At 53.2% G+C, this 26,692-nt stretch overlaps 1 protein-coding gene across 1 annotated transcript; it reads right to left on the reverse strand.

Annotated features, from left to right (window-relative positions):
• Positions 1–249: 249 nt before the first annotated feature.
• Positions 250–25,563, reverse strand: ASMT (acetylserotonin O-methyltransferase). Its single transcript, NM_001306120.1, is given in 8 exon segments — positions 250–484; positions 4,553–4,675; positions 7,376–7,516; positions 8,566–8,684; positions 19,203–19,271; positions 19,860–19,989; positions 22,319–22,493; positions 25,398–25,563. Coding segments are annotated over 8 exon segments (1,038 nt in total). The 5' UTR covers positions 25,467–25,563; the 3' UTR covers positions 250–272.
• Between the last annotated feature and the right edge of the window lie 1,129 nt (positions 25,564–26,692).

Genomic DNA, 26,692 nt, shown 5'->3' on the forward strand with positions numbered 1-26,692 from the left:
TCAGACCTTCACTCCCTCACAGGAAGGAAGCAAAATAGAATGGACTGGAATGAAATGAAAATAAGGATAATGAAAGAAAGCAAGATAGAACGCAAAGTGACCATCCGTGGGCATAAACCTCATATCCCTCGACAGGGCAGGAAAACAAGAAAAGTGTAAAACAGACGGAAAACAAGGGGAAAAAAGAAGAAAAGGCAGAAACGAAACGTGACCAACACCGCCTCTTCATCACAGGCGTTGCGTCATGGCGGGGGGGTCACACGCTGCAGGGCTCACTTTCTGGCCAAGACTGCATCGTAGGTTCCCCCCGTCCTCCGGCACTGCACGTCTCGGAAGCCGGCGGGGGCCAGGAGCGCGCGGTACTGGGCGGGGGTGCGCTCACGGCCCTCGGTCTGCACCAGCATGTTCAGCGAGTACAGCAGCGTGGTCAGGGGGCCCCGCCCGTCCGCGTCCAGGAGGCTCTCGATGACCAGCACGCCGCCACCTGCCGCGGGGAGGGTGAGGGGTTGAGCGAGGGTCAGCCCGGACCCAGGACCCGCTGTCCACTCTCTTCTCACCTGGCTTCCTGCCTACACCCCTGCCACGCAGATTAGCCCACAGCTCTGGGCATCTCCCACCCTCCCCTGCAAGATGGACCCTGACCTAGGACCCCCCGAGGGACAGACCCAAACCTAGGACCACCTGCAGGACACACCCTGACCTAGGAAACCACCCCCCGAGGGACAGACCCTGATGTAAGACCCCCCCCAGAGACAGACAGACCCTGACCTAGGACTCCCACGGGACAGACCCTGATGTAAGACCCCCCCGAGGGACAGACCCTGGCCTAGGACCCCCAAGGGACAGACCCTGACCTAGAACCCCCATGGGACAGACCCTGACCTAGGACCCCCCCACGGGACAGACCCTGATATAAGACCCCCCCCCACAGGACAGACCCTGACCTAGGACCCCCTGAGGGACAGACCCTGAACTAGGACCCCCTGTGGGGCAGACCCTGACCTAGGAACCCTGTGGGACAGACCCTGATGTAAGACCTCCTGCGGGACCAACCCTGACCTAGGACCCCCCTGCAAGACAGACCCTGACCTAGGACCCCCCCCGAGGGACAGACCCAAACCTAGGACCACCTGCAGGACACACCTTAATCCCCCCGCGGGACACAGCCTGACCTAGGACCCCTAGCAGGACAGACCCTGACCTAGGACCCCCACCCCACAGGACAGACCCTGACCTAGGACCCCCACCCCACAGGACAGACCCTGACCTAGGACCCCCCACGGGACAGACCCTGATGTAAGACCCCCCGCGGGACAGACCCTGACCTAGGACCCCCCACGGGACAGACCCTGATGTAAGACCCCCCGCGGGACAGACCCTGACCTAGGACCCCCCACGGGACAGACCCTGATGTAAGACCCCCCGCGGGACAGGCCCTGACCTAGGACCCCCCACGGGACAGACCCTGATGTAAGACCCCCCGAGGGACAGACCCTGACCTAGGACCCCCCACGGGACAGACCCTGATGTAAGACCCCCCCCGAAGGACAGACCCTGACCTAGGACCCCACCCCCCGTGGGACAGACCCTGATGCAGGATCCCCCTCAGGACAGACCCTGACCTAGGACACACAGCCACCGTCCCCTCTTCCCTCCCAGCTCTAGAGGCCAGCGTGGCCCGTAGGCGCTGGAGAGCGCACAGGATTAAGCCGGGCTGTGTCTACACACACTGCCCACCCCCATCTGGCTGCACGGGGTGTAACCCGGAGCTTGCTCAGTCGCTTCGGCCGTGTCTGACTCTTTCCCACCCCGTGGACTGCAGCCCCGCCAGGCTCCTCATGTCCACGGGACTGTCCAGCCAAGAATGCTGGAGAGGGTTGCCATGCCAGGACAGGGTCCTTATGAGACACACAAGAGGAGAGAAGCAGAGACAGAGGCGAAGCCACGTCAGAACAGACGCAGAGACGGGAGGGAGGCGGGAAAAGGACCATCGATCCCCAAAGCGCATCACTCGGAACGCAGGCCCGGGAAACGACACGCGACCGTTCTTTCTTATCTTCCAGCTTCGTCGCTTAGAAACAAATCCACAAAACGATGCGTCACGTCATTTTCGCTGAAAGCACAAGCGCGAGTGTGCCAATCCAGCGATGGGGGCACAGCTTATACACATTCTGACCGGATTCTCGGACCAGACGCCGTGTCCTAAGCCACGGTCTCCTGGCTTCCTTGAAAAGTCACCACGTCCCGCGTCCTTTTTGGACAATGGATCTCGTGGCTAGGAATGCCCACACTCCCTCCCGCAGACACCAAAGTCAGATCCGTGCATTGTGGGCAGTGATTTGCCGCGATGCAGACACAATGGGACTGACCATCAGTAGGAGGCTCGCGGGGAGAGGCTGAGATGGGACCTCCAAGCAGTGAGAACGTGAGGGAAAGAGCCTTGCCTCCAGATCTGGGGGATTCTCCTAGCTGCGCTGTCCAGAGAGAGAGCCTTCTGTAAGGTCGTGTTCGGACCATGCATGCAACTTCTGAGTGTGTCAATACATATTTCTGCACATATATGTACAGATGCAAACACGTGTAACACACACATACATACACACACACACACACCCATATAGACATGGGCTTCCCTGACAGCTCAGTTAGTAAAGGACCCGCCTCCCATGCGGGAGACCCAGGTTCAATTCCTGGGTCGGGAAGATCCGTTGCAGAAGGGATGGGCCACCCACTCCCGTATTCTCGGGCTTCCCCGGTGGCTCAGCTGGTAAAGAATCCACCTGCAATGCGGGATGCCTGGGATCCATCCCTGGGTCGGGAAGATCCGCTGGAGAAGGGAACGGCTGCCCACGCCAGCACTCGGGCCTGGAGAATTCCATGGGCTGTACACACACAGAGTCGGGCATGGCTGAGCAACTATCACAGCCCGTAATGTAACTACATACACAGGTGTAGTATAGGTTTACTGTAAATATGTAGCATTCAAATATTTAAACTTTTTACATTTTAACATTTTTCATATTTATTTTTAAGGATATCCAAAAATAACACAAATTATATAACTATTATATTATTGACATCCGTGTATTCATTTATTATTTAAAAGTAGATGCTTAATATATAAACTTTAAATGTAAATATAACATGCTTTACGTGTTATATATGTGCGGCTTCAGTTGCTCAGTTGTGTCTGACTCTCTGCGACCCCGTGGACTGTAGCCCGCCAGGCTCCTCCATCCATGGGACTCTCTAGGCAAGAATACTGGAGGGGGTTGCCATGCCCTCCTCCAGGGGATCTTCCCGACCCAGGGATCAAACATGCATCTCCAAGCTTCCTACACTGGCAGCTGAGTTTTCACCACAGCACCACCTGGAATTTGTGTATATATATATGTGCGTAAGCTCCAACCCTTCAGCCACCTGCTGTGAAGAGCTGACTCCTTGGAAAAGACCCTGGTGCTGGGAAAGATTGAAGGCGGGAGGAGAAGGGGACGACAGAGGATGAGATGGTTGGATGGCATCGCTGACTCGATGGACATGAGTTTGAGTGAACTCCGGAAGCTGGTGAGGGACAGGGAGGCCTGGCGTGCTGCGCTCCATGGGGTTGCAAAGAGTCGGACACGACTGAGCGACTGAACGGAAACAGAGCAAGTGAACCAGAGCCCACACAGCGTCACCTGCGGGGGAAACTCATGGTTTCTGTGACCTTGGAGACGCCGAGCCTTGATTATTCTAAATGGAAAAGCTGCAGGCAGGCCACTACCCCACTTGACAACTTTATATTTTTTTTCTTCTTTTAACTAATTTTTTATGGACATATAGCTTCCTTACAATGTTGCGTTCGTTTCTGCCACACAGCAAAGAGAATCAGCCGTATGTGGCCACATGCTGAGTCGCTTGAGTCGTGTCTGACTCTGTGTGACCCCAGGGACTGCAGCCCGCCAGGCTCCTCTGTCCATGGGATTTTCCAGGCAAGAGTACTGGAGTGGATTGCTATTTCCTTCTCCAGCGGATCTTCCCGACCCAGGGATCGAACCCAGGACTCCCGCATTGTAGACAGACGCTTTACCATCTGAGCCACCAGCTAAAGAAATGAATCAGTAAAAATAAATTTAAAGGACCAAGGTTTCAAACATCCCTCTACACAAAGTCAAAAAAAAAAAGCTCACCATCAAGTAACTTCAGTATGCATTCAAACATAAACAATTCACTTCTGCGCAACACACTTCCTAGAGCTCCCCCACCAAAGGGTTCTAGACACAACCCTCCATGAAAGACTTCACTTCTGAAAATGTCGCCGTACTTTGAGAACCTCAACTTCGCGGGGGGGATGTGGAAGAGTGTGGCAAAAAAAGAGATGATATGAGGGAGCCCGAGACGTGGTGATGTCTTGAAAAGGAAGACAGCCTCCAGAGGGCGGCCGGAACTCCGGCCTCCTCACTCACAGACACACGTGACGACGCGGCTTTGCGAGCCCTCGGCGCATCGAGACACCAGTACCTCTGCCCTGAGTGGAGCCCAGGGCCCAGCGCCCAGCGTCCCCGCCACCTACCTGTCCTGCAGGCCTGATACAGTCTCTGCAGCAGGTGGCAGCACTTGGCATCGGTCCAGTCATGCAGGACCCTGGCCAGGATATACAGGTCCGCCTCCGGGAGGGGGTCTTTGAAGAAATCCCCTGCAACACAGGCGCGGGGGCTTCTTGTCAGCCTGCCTGTCAATTCCACGTGAGCACACCTACGCCCAGCGTGGCTGGGTCACTTGCACACACAGACCTGTCCCCAGATCCCCCCAGCTGCTGACCTCCGGAAACAGACACCGTCTCCGTGTGATGCTGAGACGATTCTGAACGATGGAATACTCCCTTTAGGCCCGCTTTCCGCATCAGCTCTGGACGACGGGTTTATTTTTACTCAACTTCAGAAACTCTCCTGTAAACAGCACCCCTAAAGCAGCGGTCCCCAACCTTCCTGGGCTTCCCAGGGGGCTCCGATGGTCAAGAACCCGCCTGCCAATGCAGCAGCCCTGGGTTGGATCCTTGGGTTGGGAAGATGCCCCCTGGAAAAGGGAATGGCAACCCACTCCAGCATTCTCGACTGGAGCACCCCCATGGACACAGGAGCCTGGCAGGCTACAGTCTGTGCATTGCGAAGAGCCGAACACGACTGGGCAACGAACGCTTTCGTTTCACGTCCATCTCGTTTGCCAGCTTCCCCGCCTGCTTCTTTTTCCACTCTTTTTCCTTTAAACCAACGGGGCCTGTAGTGTCTTTCCTGGTTTCTTTTTTCTTCTTCTCTCTTTCTTTCTTCTCTTTTCTCGTTCTCAGCCTTCCTTCCCCCTCCCCTTTCCTTCTTTCTGGTACTGGGTCTTGCAGCATGCAGGAACTTAGCCCCGGGACCAGGGGCGGGACCAGGGGCGGGACCAGGGGCGGGACCAGGGGCGGGACCAGGGGCGGGACCAGGGGCGGGACCAGGGCCCCCGTACTGGGAGCTCACAGTCTTAGCCTCTTGGGCCACCGAGGAAGTCCCCCAAAGTCTCCTTCTTTGCCCCATTTCCCAGGTGAGGCACAGAACTAACACCCTCAGCACATGTATCTCCAAGAAGATGCCCAGAGGTGGTTAACATCTCCGAGAAGATGCCCACGGTTAAGATCACGCTGAGGTCCTCCTTCTGAGCACAAAATCGAAGGGGGGCTCCCCAAACTCAGTCATTCAGATTCAGTATATTTTAAGCCAATGGTTTTAAAAAATCCAACATAAAGACCCCCATTCCCCATGCCCCCCAAAAAAGAAAACTTCCTGATGATCTAAATTTAAGAATTTTAAATAAAAGCAGCATCCAGTCCTTCAAGGACACAGTCTGATACACCTTGAAATCCGCCTGTCGGACGCAGAATCATTGGAAAGAAGCTGACCCTTCACCTGGGTCAGTCAGAGTTACCCCCCACCCCGCCCCCCGCATACGGCCCTGGATGGAATGCTGGTGGCCTGTCCCTTGAGATGCCCTGACCTTGGAGGTGAACTGTTTAAAAAAAAATAAAATAAGGAATTAATTCCCCTGTTGTCCAGCGGTTAGGACTCTGTGCTTTCATTACCAAGAAAGCAGGTTCAACCCCCAGGCAGGGAACTAAGATCCCACAAGCTGCATCCCATGGCCAAAATCATAACAATAATCGTAATAATAATAGGGAGTTCTTGGCAGAGCTCAGAGGGGACAGAAATGACACCCCCACCTGCTGTCTTCCTCCCAAGAGAGCAGAGGAAAAGAGGCATGAACAGCCAGTTCCGTCTACACACGGAGGTTCGGGGTGTCTGCAGCTCAGACCTCCGTACGGAAGTGACGGCCCGCAGCTGGGAACCGCGCCCCACGTTTCCAAGGCAAGCACAAGTCCCTCGCGGCGCTCGGCAAAGCTGCTGTGGTTTCTTAGCCTTGGGATGTCTGAGGAGCTTCTGTCTTTTCAGTCGATAACTGTCCCCTCATCTTGCCTTCAACCCACGTCACTCATTGCCACTCGTACACGAGCTGGTTGTAAATACCTACGTGAGTTTCCCGGGACGGAAACTGGGCAGTAAGAAATGCCCAGAGACCAGGACATCCGTCCTCCCCCAGCCCTGGAGACCAGATGTCCGAAGTCAAGGGGTCCCAGCGCTGAACTTCCTGCAGAGGCTCCAGGGGAGGGTCCTCCCTGCCTCTTCCAGCTTCCGGGGGGCTCCAGGCAGCCATCCCTGGGCTGGCGGCTGTCTCCCTCCTGTCTCTGCCTCCGTCTCCACGTGGCTTCTCCGCTGCGTCCGTGTCTCTCCTGTTCTATGTCTTATCAGGACCCTGTCCCTAGGTTCAGGGCCACCCCCATCCAGGAGGAACCTCATCTCAGACCCTACACTCCGTCACCTCTGCAAACGCCTTATTTCCTAAAGTCCTGTTTACAAACTCTGGGTGAGGAGACACACTGAACTCAGCACAACACTCAGGAAAGAATTGGCTGCAGGAAAACAAGACCCTCCCACCGTTCCCCGTCCATCCTGCGTCACAGTGCTGTTTAAACGCCCGTGTGCTCACTCACGTCCGACTCTGTGACCCTGTGGACCGTAGCCCCACCAGGCTCCTCTGTCCATGGGGATTCTCCAGGCAAGAACGCTGGAGTGGGTTGCCATTTCTTTCTCCAGAGGATCTTCCCGACCCGGGGATCGAACCTGCGTCTCTCGTGTCTTCCGCCCTGGCAGGCGGATTCTTTACCTCTGAGCCACCCGGAAGCTCCATTTTAAGGGGGTGTGTTTGGACGGTCCAGAAAGCCACGCTGAACGCCCAGCGTCTCCATCTCCCCAGCCCGCCAGGACCCGTCTGTTTCCCCGTGGACACAGACAGCGTTCCAGACACCCACCTTCATGGAAGCTGATCCGCTCATCCTCCCAGGCTGAGAAATGTCTCTTTGCCATCCGCACCACTCCTGGGATGTCAAAGACGATGACCCGACATCGTGGGTACAGGGACACGCACGCCCTGGCCAGAGCCCCGGAACCGCCTGCAAGAGGGCATGGACTGTGACGGCCCCCAGACCTGGGCGGTACCCACAGCCCGGTCTCCATGGTGACAGGCTCACTTACAAAGCCCTGCACCTAAGGTATCTTCCGGGCTGGACCAACCCGCACACCAACCTTCCACGTAGACCCTGACCTGATGGCTTCCCCTCGTCCGCCCAAGGACAGACGACGGCCAGGCAGAGGAAGCCCCTGGGCAGATGCTACGGGAAGACATGCCCATGTCTGCCTGTGGGAGACATTTCCGGGGGACACCCGGGTGAGGAAATGGAGACCTCGCTCCAGATGCCAGCAGCATGAACATCCCACAGTCAGGGATGTTTATTTTATAAAATAACCCCAACCTAAAGGTCCATCGACGGAGGTATGGACAGAGAAGATGTATATATATACAGTGGAATATTACGCAGCCATGAAAAAGAACAAACCGATACCATCTGCCGCAGTGCGGACGGACCCAGAGACGATCATACTCAGTGAAGTTCGTCAGACAGACAGAGACAGATACCACGTGGTGTCAGCCGCACGTGGGACGTAAAATGCGATGCAAAGGAACTCAGGCGCGAAACAGAAATAGACTCTCAGACACGGGAAGGAAACGCACAGCTACCAACGGGGAAAGAGCGGAGGGATAAATGCGCAGACTGGAACGGACGTGGGCGCGCTACTATAAACCACGCTGATTGGAGGGTGGGACGGACGTGGGCGCGCTACTATAAACCAAGCTGATACTTGACAAGTTCCTAGTGCACAGCGCAGGGAATTCCACTCAATATAGTGTGCCTGTGTGGTAAGGCACATCAGTTGTGTTCACCTCTGTGTGACCCCATGGACAGTCGCCCTCCCTGGCTCCTCTGTCCATGGGATTCTCCAGGCAAGAATCCTGGAGTGGGTCGCCATGCCCTCCTCCAGGGATTGAACCCAGGAGTTCTGCATTGCAGGCGGATTCCTCACCATCTGAGCCGCCAGGGAAGGCCAAGGGTCTACAAACAGGTTTCCAAACACAGCTGCGAGGTCCGGGGTGGACACTCACCCCCGAGGTCGCAGATGAGCGGGAAGGGGGACAGGTCGAAGGCGGCCAGCACGCTCGCCCCCTCCAGCCTCCACACGTCCTGCAGGCCCTCCATGAACCGCAGCCTTTCGTCCTCCGACCTGGAACACGACGAGATGAGCCCATGAGAACCACGTGGAGTCTGGTGGGTATCACCCTGAGCAACAACCTGGGGGCCCCTGAGCTGAGCAGAGACCTGGGTCCTCCACCCACCGGGGTGGAACGCCAGGCCACCGGGTCAGCTGTGCAATGCGGGAGGCTGGAGGCTGCGGGGGGTGTCCACACAGGCTGGGGGAGAGGGCTGGGCATGACGGGGATTCAGGGAGGTGGAGACAAGTGTACGGGGAGCTGGGTCCCAGGAGGAACGGGGAGGAGGGTCTCGGGAGGGGACAGAGGTGAGAAGGAGCCAAGGACGCTGGGAGCCAAGGTGGGTGGGGGGAGGGGGCCGGTGAGGGTCTCCTGGGGGCCGCCTCTCTCCTCTCACCCTCCGCTGAGGCTGCTCTGTGGCTTTGGAGTCAGTGAGGAGGCAGGGAGGCGGGGAAGAGTACACGGTGTGCAGAGCAGGCGCCAGGTCTCAGGACCCTCAGCAGTGACCACCCTACCCCCTTAATCCTTGGTGCATTTCTCGCCCCACCCTGGGAGCAGCCCCCACACGCTGCAGACAGTCACGAAGCCATCAGCATCATCTGACTCGTCGTCAAAAAGTCACCAGCACGGCCTGACCCCTGCGGCCTCATACGTCATCTGACGAGTCACCCACAGCTGACGCTGGTGCTGCCTGCAAAGCCCCAGGCTTGTCTCTTTCCACAGCCTCCCCCACCCCCAAAATAAAGAGGATTTCCCGGCTCATTCTGGACAGATCAAACGAGCGCCTAACTTTTCTGCTGGAGTATTACTCAGCCAAGAAAAAGAACAGATTACTCCCACTGATGGCAGCGTGGATGGACCGAGTGGCTATTATACTCAGGAAAGGAACTCAGAGAGAGAAAGACAGGCAGTATACCGCCAACAGGCAGGGACTAGAAATTCATGCAAACCAACCATTTTACCAAAAAAAAACACAGACTTAGAAAGCGTTAGTCTCTCTCTGCGACCCCACAGACTGCAGCCCACCGGGCTCCTCTGTCCATGAGTTTCTCCAGGCAAGAACCCTGGAGTGGGTTGCCATGCCCTCCTCCAGGGGATCTTCCGGACCCGGAGTCTGAACACAGATATCCACCATTGCGTGCGGATTCTTTACAGTCTGAACCACCAGGAAGACCTGAACTTGGAAAACCAACTAATGTTTTCAAAAATTTTTAAAAAAAAAGGGAGGAAGGAAAAATTGAGTTGGCGAATAACAAATACACTTTGGGCAAGCATCCTCAGGCACTTCAATCGTGTCCAAGTCTTTGTGACCCGATGGACCGTTGCCCACCAGGCTGCTCTACCCACGGGATTTTCCCAGGCATGAATGCATATGTCACAGATGATGGAAATGCACGTCCTGAGCAGCGTGGGGCAGTGTGGGGAGCACACAGTAATCAGCTTATACGGGCAAAAGAACCGAAAACAAGAATAAATAGACGCGTGTCTGTGTCTCACTCAACCAACGTCCTGTACAGCTGAAACAAACCTGTCACTGACGCTCAACTCTGCTGCTGCTGAGTCGCTTCAGTCGTGTCCGACTCTGTGCGGCCCCACAGACGGCGGCCCACCAGGCTCCGCCGTCCCTGGGATTCTCCAGGCAAGAACGCTGGAGCGGGTTGCCATTTCCTTCTCTAATGCATGAAAGTGAAAAGTGAAAGTGACGTCGCTCAGTCGGGTCCGACCCTCAGCGACCGCATGGACTGCAGCCCACCAGGCTCCGCCGTCCACGGGAGTTTGCAGGCAAGAGCACTGGAGTGGGGCGCCACTGCCTTCTCCGATCCTCAACTCTGCTCCACTGTAAAGAAACCACGAAAGAACGAAGGGGACAAAGAAAAGCGAAAGCATTGCCTGGAGCAATGCTGCCGCCTTGTGGCCGTTTGTGGTAACAGCGACTATAAAAGCCGCGTTGACGGGCACTCAATATTCCCAAGCTCTGCACGGCTCCCCAGTAAAGTACTACGGCACTCCTAGAAGTCTCCTAGGGGTGGGTCAGCGAACGAGAACTCAAACCTGGGCAGATGATCCCGAAGCCAGTGTCAACAGGCACCTTTAACCTGCACTCATTAAAAGCAAGTCACATGAAATGATCTCAACACAGCCACGCACTAGGGAAGGGAACAACAGACGGGTTCCAAGTCGGGAAAGGAGTCCAACAAGGCCGTATATTGTCACCCTGCTGATTTAACTTCTGCAGAGTCCATCATGAGAAACGCTGGGCTGGAAGAATCACAAGCTGGAATCAAGATTGCCGGGAGAAATATCAATAACCTCAGATATGCAGATGACACCACCCTTATGGCAGAAAGTGAAGAGGAACTCAAAAGCCTCTTGATGAGAGTGAAAGAGGAGAGCGAAAAGTTGGCTTAAAGCTCAACATTCAGAAAATGAAGATCATGGCATCTGGTCCCATCACTTCATGGGAAATAGATGGGGAAACAGTGGAAACAGTGTCAGACTTTATTTTGGGGGGCTCCAAAATCACTGCAGATGGTGACTGCAGCCATGAAATTAAAAGACGCTTACTCCTTGGAAGGAAAGTTGTGACCAATCTAGATAGCATATTCAAAAGCAGAGACATTACTTTGCCAGCAAAGGTCCATCTAGTCAAGGCCATGGTTTTTCCTGTGGTCATGTATGGATGTGAGAGTTGGACTGTGAAGAAAGCTGAGCGCCGAAGAATTGATGCTTTTGAACTGTGGTGTTGGAGAAGACTCTTGAGGGTCCCTTGGACTGCAAGGAGACCCAACCAGTCCATTCTAAACGACATCAGTCCTGAGTATTCTTTGGAAGGACTGATGTTGAAGCTGAAGCTCCAATACTTTGGCCACCTCATGCGAAGAGCTGACTCCTTGGAAAAGACTGTGATGCTGGGAGGGATTGGGGGCAGGAGGAGAAGGGGACGACAGAGGATGAGATGGCTGGATGGCATCACTGACTCGACGGACGTGAGTCTGAGTGAAATCCAGGAGTTGGTGATGGACAGGGAGGCCTGGCGTGCTGTGGTTCACGCAGTTGCAAAAAGTCGGACACGACTGAGCGACTGAACGGAACTCATGGCCCAGCAATCTCACCTCGAGGCATATACCTGGAGAAAACCATAATTTGAAAAGATACATGCACCTCGACGATCACAGCAACACTAGTCACAATATTCAAGGCGTGGAAGCAACCAAGCTGTCCGTGGACAGAGGCGCAGACGAGGAAGGCATGGGATACGACGCAGAGAAAGAAGCCGTGCTGTACACCACCGTGGAATATGGCTCAGCCGCAAAACGGGAAAGAAGCCAGCTGTACTTAGCATACCAGAGCCAGTTTGCTGGGGTGAGGAACACGCAGCATCAGGGATTACTAGCAAGAGGCAAACCAGATTTCAATGCAATCACTTGGCACCGGTCAGAATGGCGGCTGCGAACAACTCCACAAACACTCAGTGCTGAAGAGTCTGTGCAGGAAACAGAATTCTCCTCATCCCCCCCGGGAATGCAGATGGTGCCAACCACCGTGGATAGCAGTGTGGATGCCCCTCAAACAATTAAAAAAGAGAGAGAGAGAGAAAGAGAGAGAAGGCAATCAGAACACCCCTAACACCACACACAACAAGAATCCGCAAACAGTCTAAGACCTGGATGGAAGGACAGGTTCCATGAAATTCTCAGGGGAAATACACACGGGACACATTTTGACACCCACCCCTCAGAATAATGGGGCCTCCCTGGTAACTCAGCTGCTGAAGAATCCGCCTGCAATGCGGGAGACCTGGGTTCCATCCCTGGGTCGGGAAGAGCCCCTGGAGAAGGGCAAGGCCACCCACTCCAGGATTCTGGCCTGGAGAATCCCACGGGCTGTATAGTCCACGGGGTCGCAGAGAGTCGGACACGACTGAGCGACTTTCCGTTAGAAGAATGAAAACTAAACCCAAAATGAAAACAGGACCTAATTAACCTTAAAAGCGTTTCCACAGCCAGGACATCCTCAAGGAAAGAGAAATCCCTAAAATTGTGGCGGGGTGGGAGGATCATTTTCAAACGAAGATACCTGCCAGAAATTCATCTCCAAAATCACAACCAACCCATGGGAAAAAAAAAAAAAAAACAGGGGGCCAAAGATGGAAATGCATATTTCTTCCAAGAAACTATTATAGAGGTTGCGTTAGATTCATGAAACGTGCTGGGCACCAGGAATTATGAGAGAGAGGCAGATGAAATTCCAGCGAGGTATCGCCTCACACAGCTGAGGATGATTCCGGTCAAACCCTCGACACACATCCGATGCCGCAGAGGCGGTGGAAGAGCAGGGGAGCCTCCTCCGGGGATGCTGGGGATCCAGACAGGTGACGGGCGTCATGCGGGACAGCGTAGGGGGCGCCTGAAACAATGGAAGCCAGAATGAAATGGGAATATTCCCCAAGACCGCACACAAAGGTGCACTTCAGGGAAGAGCGAGCTCTAAGTCAGAGGACCAAGACTGTGAGCTTCAGGCGGAAAACACAGTCGGGACGGCCTTGCCATCCACTGAGAGCGATGAAAGATACGCCAAAGTAAGAAAACAGGACACAGTTAGCCGCCAAAGAATCTGCACAGCACGGGGAACCCCACGTGAAAAGATAACTCACAATGGCGAACAATCTTTGCAAACCAAGATACCCACGGAGAACTGGTGTCTGGAACACAGAAACAGCTTGTGCGGCTCTGTGTCAAACACACACACACACACACACACACACACACACAAACAAGAAATAAAGCAGACAGAGATTGAAACGGGGATGTCTTCCGAGAAGGCAGAGAGATTGCATTAGGGACATGAAAACGTGCTAAGCGTCCCTGCTTATTAGAGAGAGGCCTCTTTAAAGTCCGGTGAGGTATCTTATCACCATCTTGTGAGAACGGGCATCTCACAAAATCTCCAAAAATAAACGCTGAAGAGGGTGTGGAGGGGAGAGAGCCTCCCTGCACTGTTGCTGGGAATGGGGAACGGTCCATGTACGAGAGAGAAGAGTATGGGGGTCCTTCAGAGAACGAAACAGTGAAACATCTTAGGACACGCTCACCCCGACCCCGGGCACAGAGCCAGAGAAACCCCAGGGTTTCCAAAACATAGGTACGCTCGGGAGATCACAGCCATGCCAGGAAAATAACCAGGACCCGGAAACAGCCTGAGCGTTCGGGGACAGGTGAATGGGTAAAGAAGCCGGGCCACACAGACACGACGGACCATTAACTCAGCCCTGGACGGGCAGGAGAGAATGCCACGTCCAGTCTGAGACAAGGAAGCAGAGAAGGTCACACCTAGAGAAGGAAGGCAGACAGGGCGAAATATCACAGGAGACCACCTGGGGCTGGAATCTATCAATGGGTACAAGCCAACTGCCTTACCCAACAGGAACAGACGCTGGAACAGAGACAAGAAACTTACGGGCCAAGATTACCCCAAAATGCATCTTATGGGTGAGGGGCCTGGTGCCATTCTGAGTTTTGAGACTTTCCTTTCTTTCGTTAGCAGCCTGCTAGTGACGATATAACATCCCGCTGAAGACTAGCAGAGGGGGGCACTCTTTCTGCCCCCTTCTGATGGTTTCAGGTGCTGAAGCTCTGTCTTTCTGCCTTTCTGATAAAACTTTAAACTTTACACACACACACACACACACAAAGAACCTTACGCTTATAAAAACAAAAAACGTTAGTGATGAGGGATCCATTAAGAGTTTGCTAATAACACACACATTTCTTCAGGCTGAGTCGCTCAGTCGTGTCCGACTCTTTGCGACCCCATGGACTGTGGCCCAGCAGGCTCCTCTGTCCTCAGGATTCTCCAGGCAAGAACACTGGAGCTGGCTGCCACGCCCTCCTCCAGGGGATCTTCCCGACCTGGGGATCAAACCCTCATCTCCTGCATTGCAGGCAGATTCTTTATCCACCGAGCCACCAGATTAATAAACTCAAACAGGTGATCAAAAATGACCTGTTGATCCGCAGAACAGCCTCTACTGAACACACTCTAACCGCCTCTGTGGCGGGAAAATGAAGAAGAGATAAACACGTGCGTATAATGAGATCCAAGGTCCTGTGCGCTGGAAACAAAGGCCAACACTGCGCAAAGGAAGCGTTCTCCAATGGAATCTAACATTTCTACTACAAACGGGGGGAAGAAACGGTTTATGGAGAAATGCTGCCACCTCATGGCTGGGCTTTGTAACGACAAACATAAAAGCTGTGTTTCAGTGAAGTTCAGTTCAGTCGCTCAGTCGAGTCTGACTGTTTGCGACCCCCTGAATCACAGCACGCCAGGCCTCCCTGTCCATCACCTTCTCCCGGAGTTCACTCAGACTCATGTCCATCGAGTCCGTGATGCCATCCAGCCATCTCATCCTCTGTCGTCCCCTTCTCCTCCTGCCCCCAATCCCTCCCAGCATCAGAGTCTTCCAATGAGTCAACTCTTCGCATGAGGTGGCCAAAGGACTGGAGTTTCAGCTTCAGCATCATTCCTTCCAAAGAAATCCCAGGGCTGATCTCCTTTAGGATGGACTGTGTGGATCTCCTTGCAGTCCAAGGGACTCTCAAGAGTCTTCTCCAACACCACGGTTCAAAAGCATCAATTCTTCGGTGCTCAGCTTTCTTCACAGTCCAACTCTCGCATCCATACATGACTACTAGAAAAATCATAGCCTTGACTAGATGGACCTTAGTCGGCAAAGTAATGTCTCTGCTTTTCAATATGTTTACTGTCGTTAAACTGAAGGCAGGAGAGGAATCGATGCTTTTGAACTGTGGTGTTGGAGAAGACTCTTGAGAGTCCCTTGGATCCAACCAGTCCAATCCTAAAGGAAATCAGTCCTGAATGTTCATTGGAAGGACTGATGCTGAAGCTGAAACTCCAGTCCTTTGGCCACCTGATGTGAAGAGCTGACTCATCTGAAAAGACCCTGATGCTGGGAAAGATTGAAGGCGGGAGGAGAAGGGGACCACAGAGGATGAGATGGTTGGACGGCATCACTGACTCGATAGGCATGAGTTTGAGCAAACTCCAGGAGCTGGTGATGGACAGGGAGGCCTGGCGTGCTGCAGTCCATGGGGATCACAAAGAATCGGACACGACTGAGTGACTGAGCTGAACTATATATATATTAGTATAATGAATAATCGACAAAAAGAAGAAGACAGGACCTCCTCTCCCTGAAGAGCATTTGCACAGCAAAGAAAGTCCTGAATGAGAGAAGCAGACAGTGTTCAGACTGTAAAAAAAAAAAAAAAAGGCATTTGCAAATGAAGACACTCACAAGAATCTCAACTCCAAAACTTATAAAGAGCTCATGCATCTCAATATGACAAACACAGACAACCCAAGAAGAAAATATATATATATATATATATATATATATATATATATATGCCAAAGATCAAAATGGATATCTCATCCAAGAAGGCATACAGGTTGGCATCAGGCCCATAGAAAGATGCTCAGCATCAGTAATCATTAGAGAGAAGCAAATCAAAAGTGCCATGAGGCATCCCTTCGAACAGGTCAGAATGGCCATCTTCGGTAAGATCTACAAACATTAAGTGGTGCCAAGGGCAGACGAAAAGCGGAATGCTCCTGCACTCTTGGTGGGGAGCTAAACTGGTGCACCAAATGTGGAAAACGGCATGGAGGTTCCTTATAAAACTTCAGCATCCAGCAACCGTACAATCCAGTAATCCCACTTCTGGGCTCAGATCCAGAGGAAAAGTCCTGTTTCAGAATAACACACGCCTTCCTGTTTTCGGGGCAGCAGGAGACAGAACGGCCAAGATACCGAATCTGCCGAAATGTCCATTGACAGGAAAAGGGAGGCAGGGTGGTAAGGCCTCTGCACAGGAACACGGCTCAGCCACAGAGCGGAGAGGAAGGAGGCCGCTGCCAGCAGCCTGCACGGGCCGAGTGACTACCGTACCAAGTGACGGGAGTCAGACAAAGACAGGTGTCACAGGACCATGACGCGGGCTCTAGGCGCTCACCAGACGGACTGACGGACACAAGGGAGCCAGACTCTGAAACGGAGTAAAGAAACTCATGGGTGAGAGGTGCTCAGTCGTGTCCCACTCTTTGTGACCCCACAGACTATACAGCCCATGGGATTCTCCAGGCCAGAATCCTGCAGTGGGTGGCCTTTCCCTTCTCCAGGGGATCTTCCCAACCCAGGGATCAAACCCAGGTCTCCCAACATTGCAGGCGGGTTCTTTACCAGCTGAGCCACCAGGGAAGCCCAAGAATCCTGGAGTGGGTGGCCTATCCCTCCTCCAGGGGAATCTTCCCGACCCAGGAATGGAACCGGCGTCTGCTGCATTGCAGGCGGATTCTTTACCAACTGAACTACCATTAAGGCTGAAAGGAACTTATGACTATCAAAAAAAAAAAAAAAAAATTATGGGAAAGAGACAAAGGAAAGGTTAGGAGTGAACATATACCCACTCATATAAACGGAATTGAGGATCAAAAAGTCTGTGCTGAATTGCACGGGGAAGTCTACTGAACATATAATTACCTCTGTGAGAAGAAGAACCCAAAAAAGAAATAAACCTCTCTGCATAACTGAATCAAACTCCCGAATACCTGAAAAAAAGAAACACCACGTGGAAACTCAACGCTGAGGCTGCTGAGTCGCTTCAGTCGTGTCCGACCCTGTGCGACCCCAGAGACGGCAGCCCACCAGGCTCCCCCGTCCCTGGGATTCTCCAGGCAAGAACACTGGAGTGGGTTGCCGTTTCCTTCTCCAGTGCATGAAAGGGAAAAGTCAAAGTGAAGTCGCTCAGTCGTGTCTGACCCTCAGCGACCCCATGGACTGCAGCCCACCAGGCTCCTCGATCCATGGGAGTTTCCAGGCAGGAGTCCTGGAGCGGGGCGCTGTTTCCAATAGTAAGCAACGATGAAAATACAAAAAAAAAAAAAAAAAAGGCGGCCATGAAGAAATGCTGCCACCTTGTGTCCGAGTTTGGAACAACAACCTAAAGGCTGCGCTGAAGGGCCCTTGACCTTCAGCCGGTCGACTGGGCTCTAAGCATGAAACTGCTGCCCTCCAAGAAGCCTTCTAGGGGCGGTCAGCGGAAAGAGTTAGACACTGGGCAAGGTGCACGAATCCAAGTTCAAGAGGTACCTTTAGCTCACACCCCGTTAAGAAAATCACATAAAAAGATGTCAGCATCGCTCTTGAAAGTGTTAGTCGCTCAGTCGTGCCTGACTCTCTGCAAGCCCATGGACCGTAGTGCATCAGGCTCCTCTGTCCGTGCGATTCTCCAGGCAAGAACACTGGAGTGGGTCGCCACGCCCTCTTCCAGGGGATCTTCCCAACCCAGGAATCGAACCCACGTCTCCTGCACTGCAGGCGGATTCTTTACCAGCTGAGCCACCAGGGAAGTTGCTGAATATTAGGGAATGCAAATCAAGCCTACAACAGGTATATCATCTCTCACCGGCCAGAACTGCCCTTATCAAAAACTCTACAAACGTTAAATGTCTGTAGCTCGTGGAGAAAAAAGGAGCCCTCTGCAGTTTTCGTGGGAATCTGTACTTGTGCAGGTATTATGGAAAACGGTATGGAAGGTTCTTAAAAAACTAGAGATAGAGGTATCGTTCGATCCCGTGGTCCCGCCGCTGGGGCGTACACCTGGAGAAAACCAGAATTAGAAAAGATACGTGTACCCCAGGGTTCATCAGAACACTCTTCACGACAGCAAAGACACAGAAGCAACCTCAAGGTCCATCAGCAGAGGAATGGAGAAAGAAGAGATGGTGCGTATACAGGCTGGGACATTCATCAGGTGTTACAAAATGAAATCATGCGTATATTTGCATAGCCGAATCCCTTTGCTGTAGAGTGGCAATTCATGGAACATCGTGAATCCATACTGTTGCTGTAACGTTTCAAGCAAGCTAGATGCCCACCGAGAGAATGAATAAAGAATTTGCGGTACACATATTCAATGGAATGTCACTCAGCCACGAAAAGGGACGCCTTTGAGTCAGTTCTAATAAGGTGGGGGATCCTGGAGCCTGTTACACAGAGGGAAGCAAGTCAGAAAACAAATCTCTTGTACTGAGACATACGCATGGAATCTAAAAAGTCGGTGCTCCTGAAGGCATTGGCAGGGCATCAGTGGAGACGCAGACGTAACCGAACAGAGTTACGGACCCGGGGAGGTAGGGAGGAGGGAGAAGGCGGGAGGTGCGGAGAGAGGAACTCGGAAACGCACGTCACCATATGTGAGGCGGGTAGCCGATGGGGATCTGCGGGGTGACTCAGGGGGCTCAAACCAGGGCTCTCGGCCAACCTAGAGGGGTGGGATGGGGTGGGAGGTGGGAGGGAGTCTCAAGAGGGAGGGGACGCAGGCAAACCCACGGCTGACTCATGCGGATGTCCGGCAGAAACGCACACAACACTGCAAAGTGGTTGTCCTGCGATGAGAAATACAGAAATTGATTCTAAAGCAGGTCGCCAAGTGGGTGGGCAGCGTCACCTGTAGATGGCAGAGAAGAGCTCCTCGGACGGGATCCCGAAGGCTTTCGGATACTGGTTCCTCCCTTCCCTGAAAACGAGGAGGAGACCGTCACTCAGGCCCCAAGAGGTCACTGCTCTTGGTTCACGCAGCCTTGCGCTCACAGACGCCTGGCACCACAGACGCCTGGCGCCAGAAACGAGTAACCCAAGACTACTCAGGAATCGTTTCCCACTTTGCAGTTCAGTCCAGTCCCTCAGGCGTGTCCGACTCTTTGCAATACCATCAATCGCAGCACGCCAGGCCTCCCTGTCCATCACCAGCTCCCGGAGCTTGCTCACACCCATGTACATGGAGTCAGTGATGCCATCCACCCATCTCATCCTCTGTCGCCCCCTTCTCCCCCCGCCTTCAGTCCTTCCCAGCATCAGGGTCTTTTCCAGTGGGTCAGTGCTTCACATCAGGTGGCCCAAGCTTTGGAACTTCAGCTTCAGCCCTTCCAGTGACTGCGCCCTTTATCCCTGCTATGATCCCATCAGCTCCCCCTCACACCGTCAGGCATTAGACCCAGGAGTCTGGAGACCCGTGCGAGAAGAAACCTAACATGTTGGTTCCTGGGACGCCCGGAAGCCAGCCCGCAGGCAGCCCTGGGGACTCGGGGGCGCGGCTGACACGCACCTCACTGCCTCGGCCAGGTGGCGCCAGCAGACGTAAGCGGTCCTGCCCGAGTACAGCAGCATGTCCCGCTGGGACCTGGGGCTGCCTCTCACCAGGTAGGTGCTGGCGAGCTCCGTGTTGGCATACACAGCTGAAAACAGAACGGAGGGGAAAAAAAAATAAAGTTAGACACCCAGGCATCGCCAGGATGCCAACAGTGACTCTGGCAACTTCCTGATTGGAGACGTGACTCTCGCCTGGGACCGTCGGAACCCCGACAGCTGGATCCTCGGTCCCAAAGGACCGGCTGACCTGTGGTGCAGGGGCTGCGTGCCCTGCCTGCTGCCTTCAGCTTTGGTAAATCCCACGGAAAGATCCGATTAGCAAATGGAAAGGGCCAGCGAGCCCCTGTGTTGTTCAATCCCTCAGTCGCCTCCGACCCTTTGCGACCCGTCGACTACATGTAATACGTGTCTATGGGGCTCCAATACTCTGGCCACCTGCTGCAAAGAACTGACTCACTGGAAAAGCCCCTGATGCTGGGAAGGACTGAGGGCGGGAGGAGAAGGGGACGACAGAGGATGAGATGGTTGGACGGCACCCCCGACTCGATGGACATGAGGCGGAGCAAACTCTAGGAGATGGGGAAGGACAGGGAAGCCTGGCGTGCTGCAGCCTATGGGGTCGAGAAGAGTCGGACACGACGGAGCGACTGGGCTGAACTGAATCCGCTCACTGTTTCTGCCCAAGCTGTACCTGCCGAATGCTTGGGGGCTCCAAGGGGTCCCCAGGGCAACAGAGCCGCAGCAGGAGGTTCTCTAACCTGGTCCCTGAGCCAAGCATCCCCACGTCTCCAGGCCGGCAGGTTAGCCCACATCCCGACGTGCCTCCCCGAGGGTCTGCAGGTACAGCAGGCTCCTCCCGCCCCCAGGAGCTTCCCCGTGAATGTCCACCATCCTCCACAGGTGTGTCCTGGCCAGACCGCAGCCTGCCCTGGGGGTTTGAGGTCGGCACTGCCAGTGGGGGAAAGGGACGGGGCTGCAAAGCTTACTCACAGGGCGTGACTGCTGGATTCCCAAGCCCGCGGCCATCTGAGTACCATCAACCCCCAAACAATGTCCTCCTGTTCCAGTTAACTCACCCTCACTATTTGCACCCCATAAATCCCACGGGGACGCAAGTCCTTGCTTCAGGGAGAAAGCCCATCACCCACCCCTACCATTGCCCGCCCAGCCACCCCTACTTTGTCAGGCAGTGGTCCCTACACTTTGCAATTTCACAAACTCTCAAGATTCTAAAAGAAAAAAACCATCTGAGTGACTGAGATAGGGCTAGACAATTTTTAATTTTGCAAAGAAAGGGCATTAAAAGTAAACACTGGCAAGGACCATCTTCTGTAAGAGGAAAGCAGCTTCAATACCAAAACAAGGGTATGATCTTAACACAAAGGGCAACCCTTGAAAAGCAGTTGAGCATGATGGAAAAACTCCTCCCTTGTAACTTTTCGGTCACGTTTCTGTCTTGTTCCTTGGATATTTCATCAGGGTTTCAGTGCAAACACCAGCCTCTCGAAACTTCCTGATCCACAGTCAGCAAAAGACAACCGGAGTCTGGTACCCGGTTTTGGCCATCTGTTTTTGCCAATAAAGCTTTATTGGAACCTTCTTCCATCACCTGTTCTGCTAAAAAGCTTTATTGTAATGCTGTTTCACTGCCTGTCTGGTCTATAAAGCTTTACTGGAACCCTGTTCCACAACCTGTCTATCAATAAATCTTTATTGGAACCCTGTCTACCATCTGTCTAGTCAACAAGTCTTTATTGGAACCTTGTTCCACCACCTGTTTTGTCAATAAGCCTTTATTGGAACCCTGTTCCCCCACCTGTCTATCAATAAATCTTTATTGGAACCCTGTCTACCACCTGTCTAGTCAACAAGGCTTTATTGGAATGTTGTCCCACCACCTGTCTGGTCAATAAACCTTTATAGGAACTCTGTTCCACCACCTCTCTGGCCAATAAAGCTTTATTGGAACCTTGTTCCATCACCTGTTCTGCTAAAAAGCTTTATTGTAACTGTTTCACTGCCTGTCTGGTCTATAAAGCTTTACTGGAACCCTGTTCCACCACCTGTTTGATCAAGAAAGCTTTATTGGAACCCTGTTCCACCACCTGTTTGATCAAGAAAGCTTTATTGGAACCCTGTTCCACCACCTGTTTGATCAAGAAAGCTTTATTTGGAACCCTGTTCCACCACCTGTCTGACCAATAAAGTTTTATTAGGACTCAGCCCCGCCCAGCTGCTGTCTCCAGCAGCTCTGATGCTCCGAAGGCAGAGGTGAGTGTCATCTGCAGAGATACAGTGGCCAGCCCACCAGGCTGGGAAGGCTTACTCTGTGGCTCTTTCCAGAAAAATAAAACGGAAAACTGTGCTGAGAGTGTGCCTTTAAAACGCCTTCTTCCAAAGAGCCAGGGTGCTTACCTTTTCCTCCCCTCACGGCGGCTTGCAGCAGCTTCAGGGACACGCAGGTGTCCAGCAGCAGCTCTGTCCCCCGGGGGCTGGAGCCCAGACGTGAAGACACTGCCGCTGAGTCCAAGGGCTCCAGGGCCTCTGCCAGGAGCTCAAACACCCCCAGCTCACAGGCAGCAAAGAGAACCTCGGGGCAATGAAGCCAGAGTCAGCCTTAGTTCTCAGGAGACTCACACTCTCAGGAGGGTGAGTCAGACAGAGAGGGAGAAATATCACACGACATCCCTTACATGTGGGATCTGTAAAGAGATGATGCAAACCAACTTATAAAACAGAAAGAGACTCACAGACTTAGAAAATGAACTTATGGTTGGTGGCGGAAAGGATGGTCAGGGACTTTGAGGTGGACATGGACACATGACTGTGTTTAACATGGAGAACCAGCAAGGACCTGCTGTCCAGCACAGGGAACTCTGCTCCATGTCACGTGGCAGCCTGGATGGAGGGGAGTTTGGGGGAGAATGGGTACGTGTACATGTCTCGCTGAGTCCCTTTCCTGTCCGCCTGAAACCATCACAGCATTGTTCATTGGCTATACCCCAGTACAAAATTAAACGTTTACATTAAAAAGGCCGTATCCATTCCTGTTCTGTTGAGACTGTATTAACTCTTATTCTGTTAAGATCGTATCTACTCTTCTTAAAGTTCTATTAGTTGTTATCCTTAATAGGTTGCTCAAAGTCCTACTATATTAAGATGGTGTTAAGCTTTATCCTCTTAAGATGGTATCAGCTCTTGCGGTGAGCTTAGTATTAACTCTTATTATATTAAGGTTTAATGACTCTTGTTCTATTGAGATGTCATGAACAGCCCATTAAGAGTGTTCAGACTTTCTTCTATCAGGATTTTATTAACTCCCCTTGTACAAAGGTTGTATTCAGCCGTATTCTGTTCACGTGGAATCAGTTCTCACCCTGTTAAACTTGTGTTGATTCTTGTTCAGTAAAGTTGGCACGATCTCTTACCCTGCTGTGATCATACAAGCGCCTATATTCAGGTTCTATTCACTCTCTGCTGCCGGGTTTCAGCAGACGGGCGCCTCTGGGGTTTCCCCTGGTGGCTCAGACAGGAAAGAATCTGCCTGACAACGCAGGAGACTCGAGTTTGATCCCTGGGTCGGGAAGATCCCCTGGAGGAGGAAATGGCAACCCACTCCAGTATCCTTGCCTGGAGAATCCCATGGACAGAGGAGCCTGGAGGGCCACAGTCCATGGGGTCGCAGAGTCGGACACGACTGAGTGACTAACACTTAGCCTGCAAGGATAGTATAAACCCTGTATTCGGGTTTCTTTCACTCTCTGTGAAAGAAGATTTTATGAACCCCTATTCCAAGGGACTGTAGTTCATTTTCTTGCCTTAACGTTGGGTGCACTCTGGTTCTACTGAGGTATTATAAACTCTCACTCCATTTAGGTTGCATTCCGGTCTTTTTCTATTCACATCTTATCCGCTCTCTTCATACGAAGGCTGTCTTCAGTCATCTTCTGTTAAGATGGTATCAGCTCTTGTTCTGTTAAAGGGGTGGTGACTCTGACTCTGTAAGGCTGCAGGACGTTTTATTCTCTAAAAATTGGGTACGCTCTCATCCTATCGAGGTTTTATCAATTGTCCTATTGAGGTTGCGTTACGTTTTATCCAATTAATACGGCGTTGGCTTTCCACTGAGGTTGTATTAACTCTTCCTATAGTAAGTGAAGTGAAGTCGCTCAGTCGTGTCCGACTCTTTGCGACCCCGTGGACTGTAGCTCTCCAGGCTCCTCCGTCCATGGGATTCTCCAGGCAAGAATACTGGAGTGGGTTGCCATTTCCTTCTCCAGGCAATCTTCCTGACCCAGGGATCGAACCCAGGTCTCCCGCATTGCAGGCAGACGCTTTAACCTCTGAGCCACCAGGGAAGTTGCAGTCCCTCTTGTCTGAGTGAGATGTTTTGAACTCATCGTACTAAGGTTGTATTCAGATTTTATTCTATTGAGTTTTTAAATTGTTTTTATTTGTATGATTAGTCTCCACCAGGTCTTAGTCGGGGTATGTGGGGTCTAGTTCCCTGACCCAGGGCCGAACCCCGGGCCGCTGCGTTGGGAACTCCGAGTGTTAGTCACTGGGCCCTCGGGGAGGTCCTTCTATTGAGTTTTACTGAGGCTCTGATTCCACTCAGGTTGGATTCAGCTTTATTCTCTTCACACTGGATACACTCTTGTTCTATCGAAATATTTAGTTAATTTTACAGCAGCAGCTTCACAACGCTGTGTTAGTCTCTGGACAGCAAAGGGAATCAGCCATCGCTTACACATAGATCCCCTCCTATTCTGCATTTTCTTCTCATGTAGGTCAGCAGAGAACTCTGAGTCGAGTTCCCTGAGCTGTACCGCAGGTTCTCACTAGTCCTGTTTTATACACACGATCAACAGTGGATATGTCTCAATCCCAGCCTCCCAAGCCATCCAAGATTTTATTAAGTCTGTTTCTCTGCTGAGGTTCTATTAAGTTTTATCCTCAACGCCGGATTCACCTTTGTTCTATTGAGATGCTATTTCTTAATACTCGGCTTATATTAAGTTTTATTCTAGTAAGATTGTATGCACTCTTGTCTCACTAACAATGAAAACAGGGTTAGTCAGTCAGTCATGTCTGACTCATCGTCGACCCCCATGGACTGTAGCCCCCCAGGCCTCTCCGCCCGTGGGATTCTGCAGGCAAGCATCCTGGAGTGGGCTGCCATTCGCTCCTCCAGGGGGTCTTCCCGACCCAGGGGTGGAACCTGGACCTCCAGCATTGCAGGCAGATTCTTCACCAAATGAGCCCCCAGGGAAGTGCCTCCAAGTGCCGTTCTGAGACGCCACTCCGTGAGGGCCAACACAGGCCTGGAAGGGCCCCAGGCCCCGATGGCCAAGCTTCTGCCCGTGGACACGCCCGGAGTTCCAGCACACCCTCGCGCCCCCCGGAGGAGACCCCGTCCTCACTCAGCACTGAGTGCCTGTCGTCCTCCTCACCTCCAGGCAACAGAACCCCAGCCGATGGGGCCTCTTCCTACCTGGGAGACCATGAAGCCGTTGGCGTATTCCTTCAGGAGACGGTAGTCGTCACCCTCCTGGGAGCACATCTTCCTTCTGGGCTGGTCTGGCTTGGAGGGACCCCGGCTATCTTAGCTCTGGGCTTCACCAGTCTATGAGCAACCTGGGCGGACAAGCCGAGGAGCAAGCCCAAGAAGGATCGTTCTAGGAGATTCCGTCAGCCTCCTGAAGGGGATGAGAAAGCTTACAGGGGACCCCTGGGGATTCTGTTCACTCCTTCTGTCTGTGATGAGCACACAGCCCGAAAATCGCCTGTCACCCCCAGCCGCCTCCCATCCTTGTACCATCAGCCGTGCCACTGGTCCCAAACCCACATGCCCACTAATCACTACTGATGATGACTCACTGGATGGACTGAACACGCTCTGAGCCCTTCAAATGTGGGGGACAGGTGTATTAACTGTCTGGGTGCAGCCGTAACAAATGACCACACACTGTGGGATTAAAACCACAGGCATCTGTCCTCCCCTAGCCCTGGAGACCAGACGTCTGAGGTCAGGGTGTCCCAAGGCTGAGCGCTGTCCAGAGGCTCCGTGGGAGGCTCCTTCCCAACCTCTTCCAGCTTCTGGGGGCTCCGGGCATCCATCCCTGGGCTGGGGGCTCCAGGCGTCCGTCCCTGGGCTGGTGGCTCCGGGCATCCATCCCTGGGCTGGGGGCTCTGGGCGTCCATCCCTGGGCTGGTGGCCACCTCCCTCCCGTCTCCACCTCCGTCTCTACGTGGCTTCTCCTCTGTGTCCGTGTCTCTCCTCTCCTGAGTCTTACAAAGACCCCGTCCTTGGGTTTAGGACCACCTCCACCCAGGAGGACCTCATCTCAGACCCTTCACTCCATCACAGCTGCAGAGAACCTTTGTCCAAACAAGGCCAGGTTCTCAGGTTCTGGGGGTGAGGACATGGACAGCTGTTTGGGGAGCCGTGATTCAACCTCATACACGGGGGTGGTCGAGGCATCCCCGTTCATCAGGGTGATCAGTTATTTCCGGCAGCGGCATTTCAATTGCCAGGGACCGTGGTGAGCCCCGCTGTTGGGGGAGGAAGCCCAGAACCTGCCCTGAGCTGCTGTCCTGCCGTGGGCCGCCCCAGCCCCGCTGGGGGATACACTCTCTTTCCCAGCCATCTCTGACGCTCAGCTTCATGGAGCCCAGACGGGCGCTTCAGCTTCCACCCCCCACCCTGCCCTCTTCCATCCTGAACCCCGGCAAGCACACCTCAGTGTCCGCTGACCACACCGTACCTCATGCCCTGTTTCTGGGGAC

The sequence above is a fragment of the Ovis aries genome, chromosome X, assembly GCF_016772045.2.
Source record: "Ovis aries strain OAR_USU_Benz2616 breed Rambouillet chromosome X, ARS-UI_Ramb_v3.0, whole genome shotgun sequence".
NCBI classification, from domain to species: domain Eukaryota; kingdom Metazoa; phylum Chordata; class Mammalia; order Artiodactyla; family Bovidae; genus Ovis; species Ovis aries.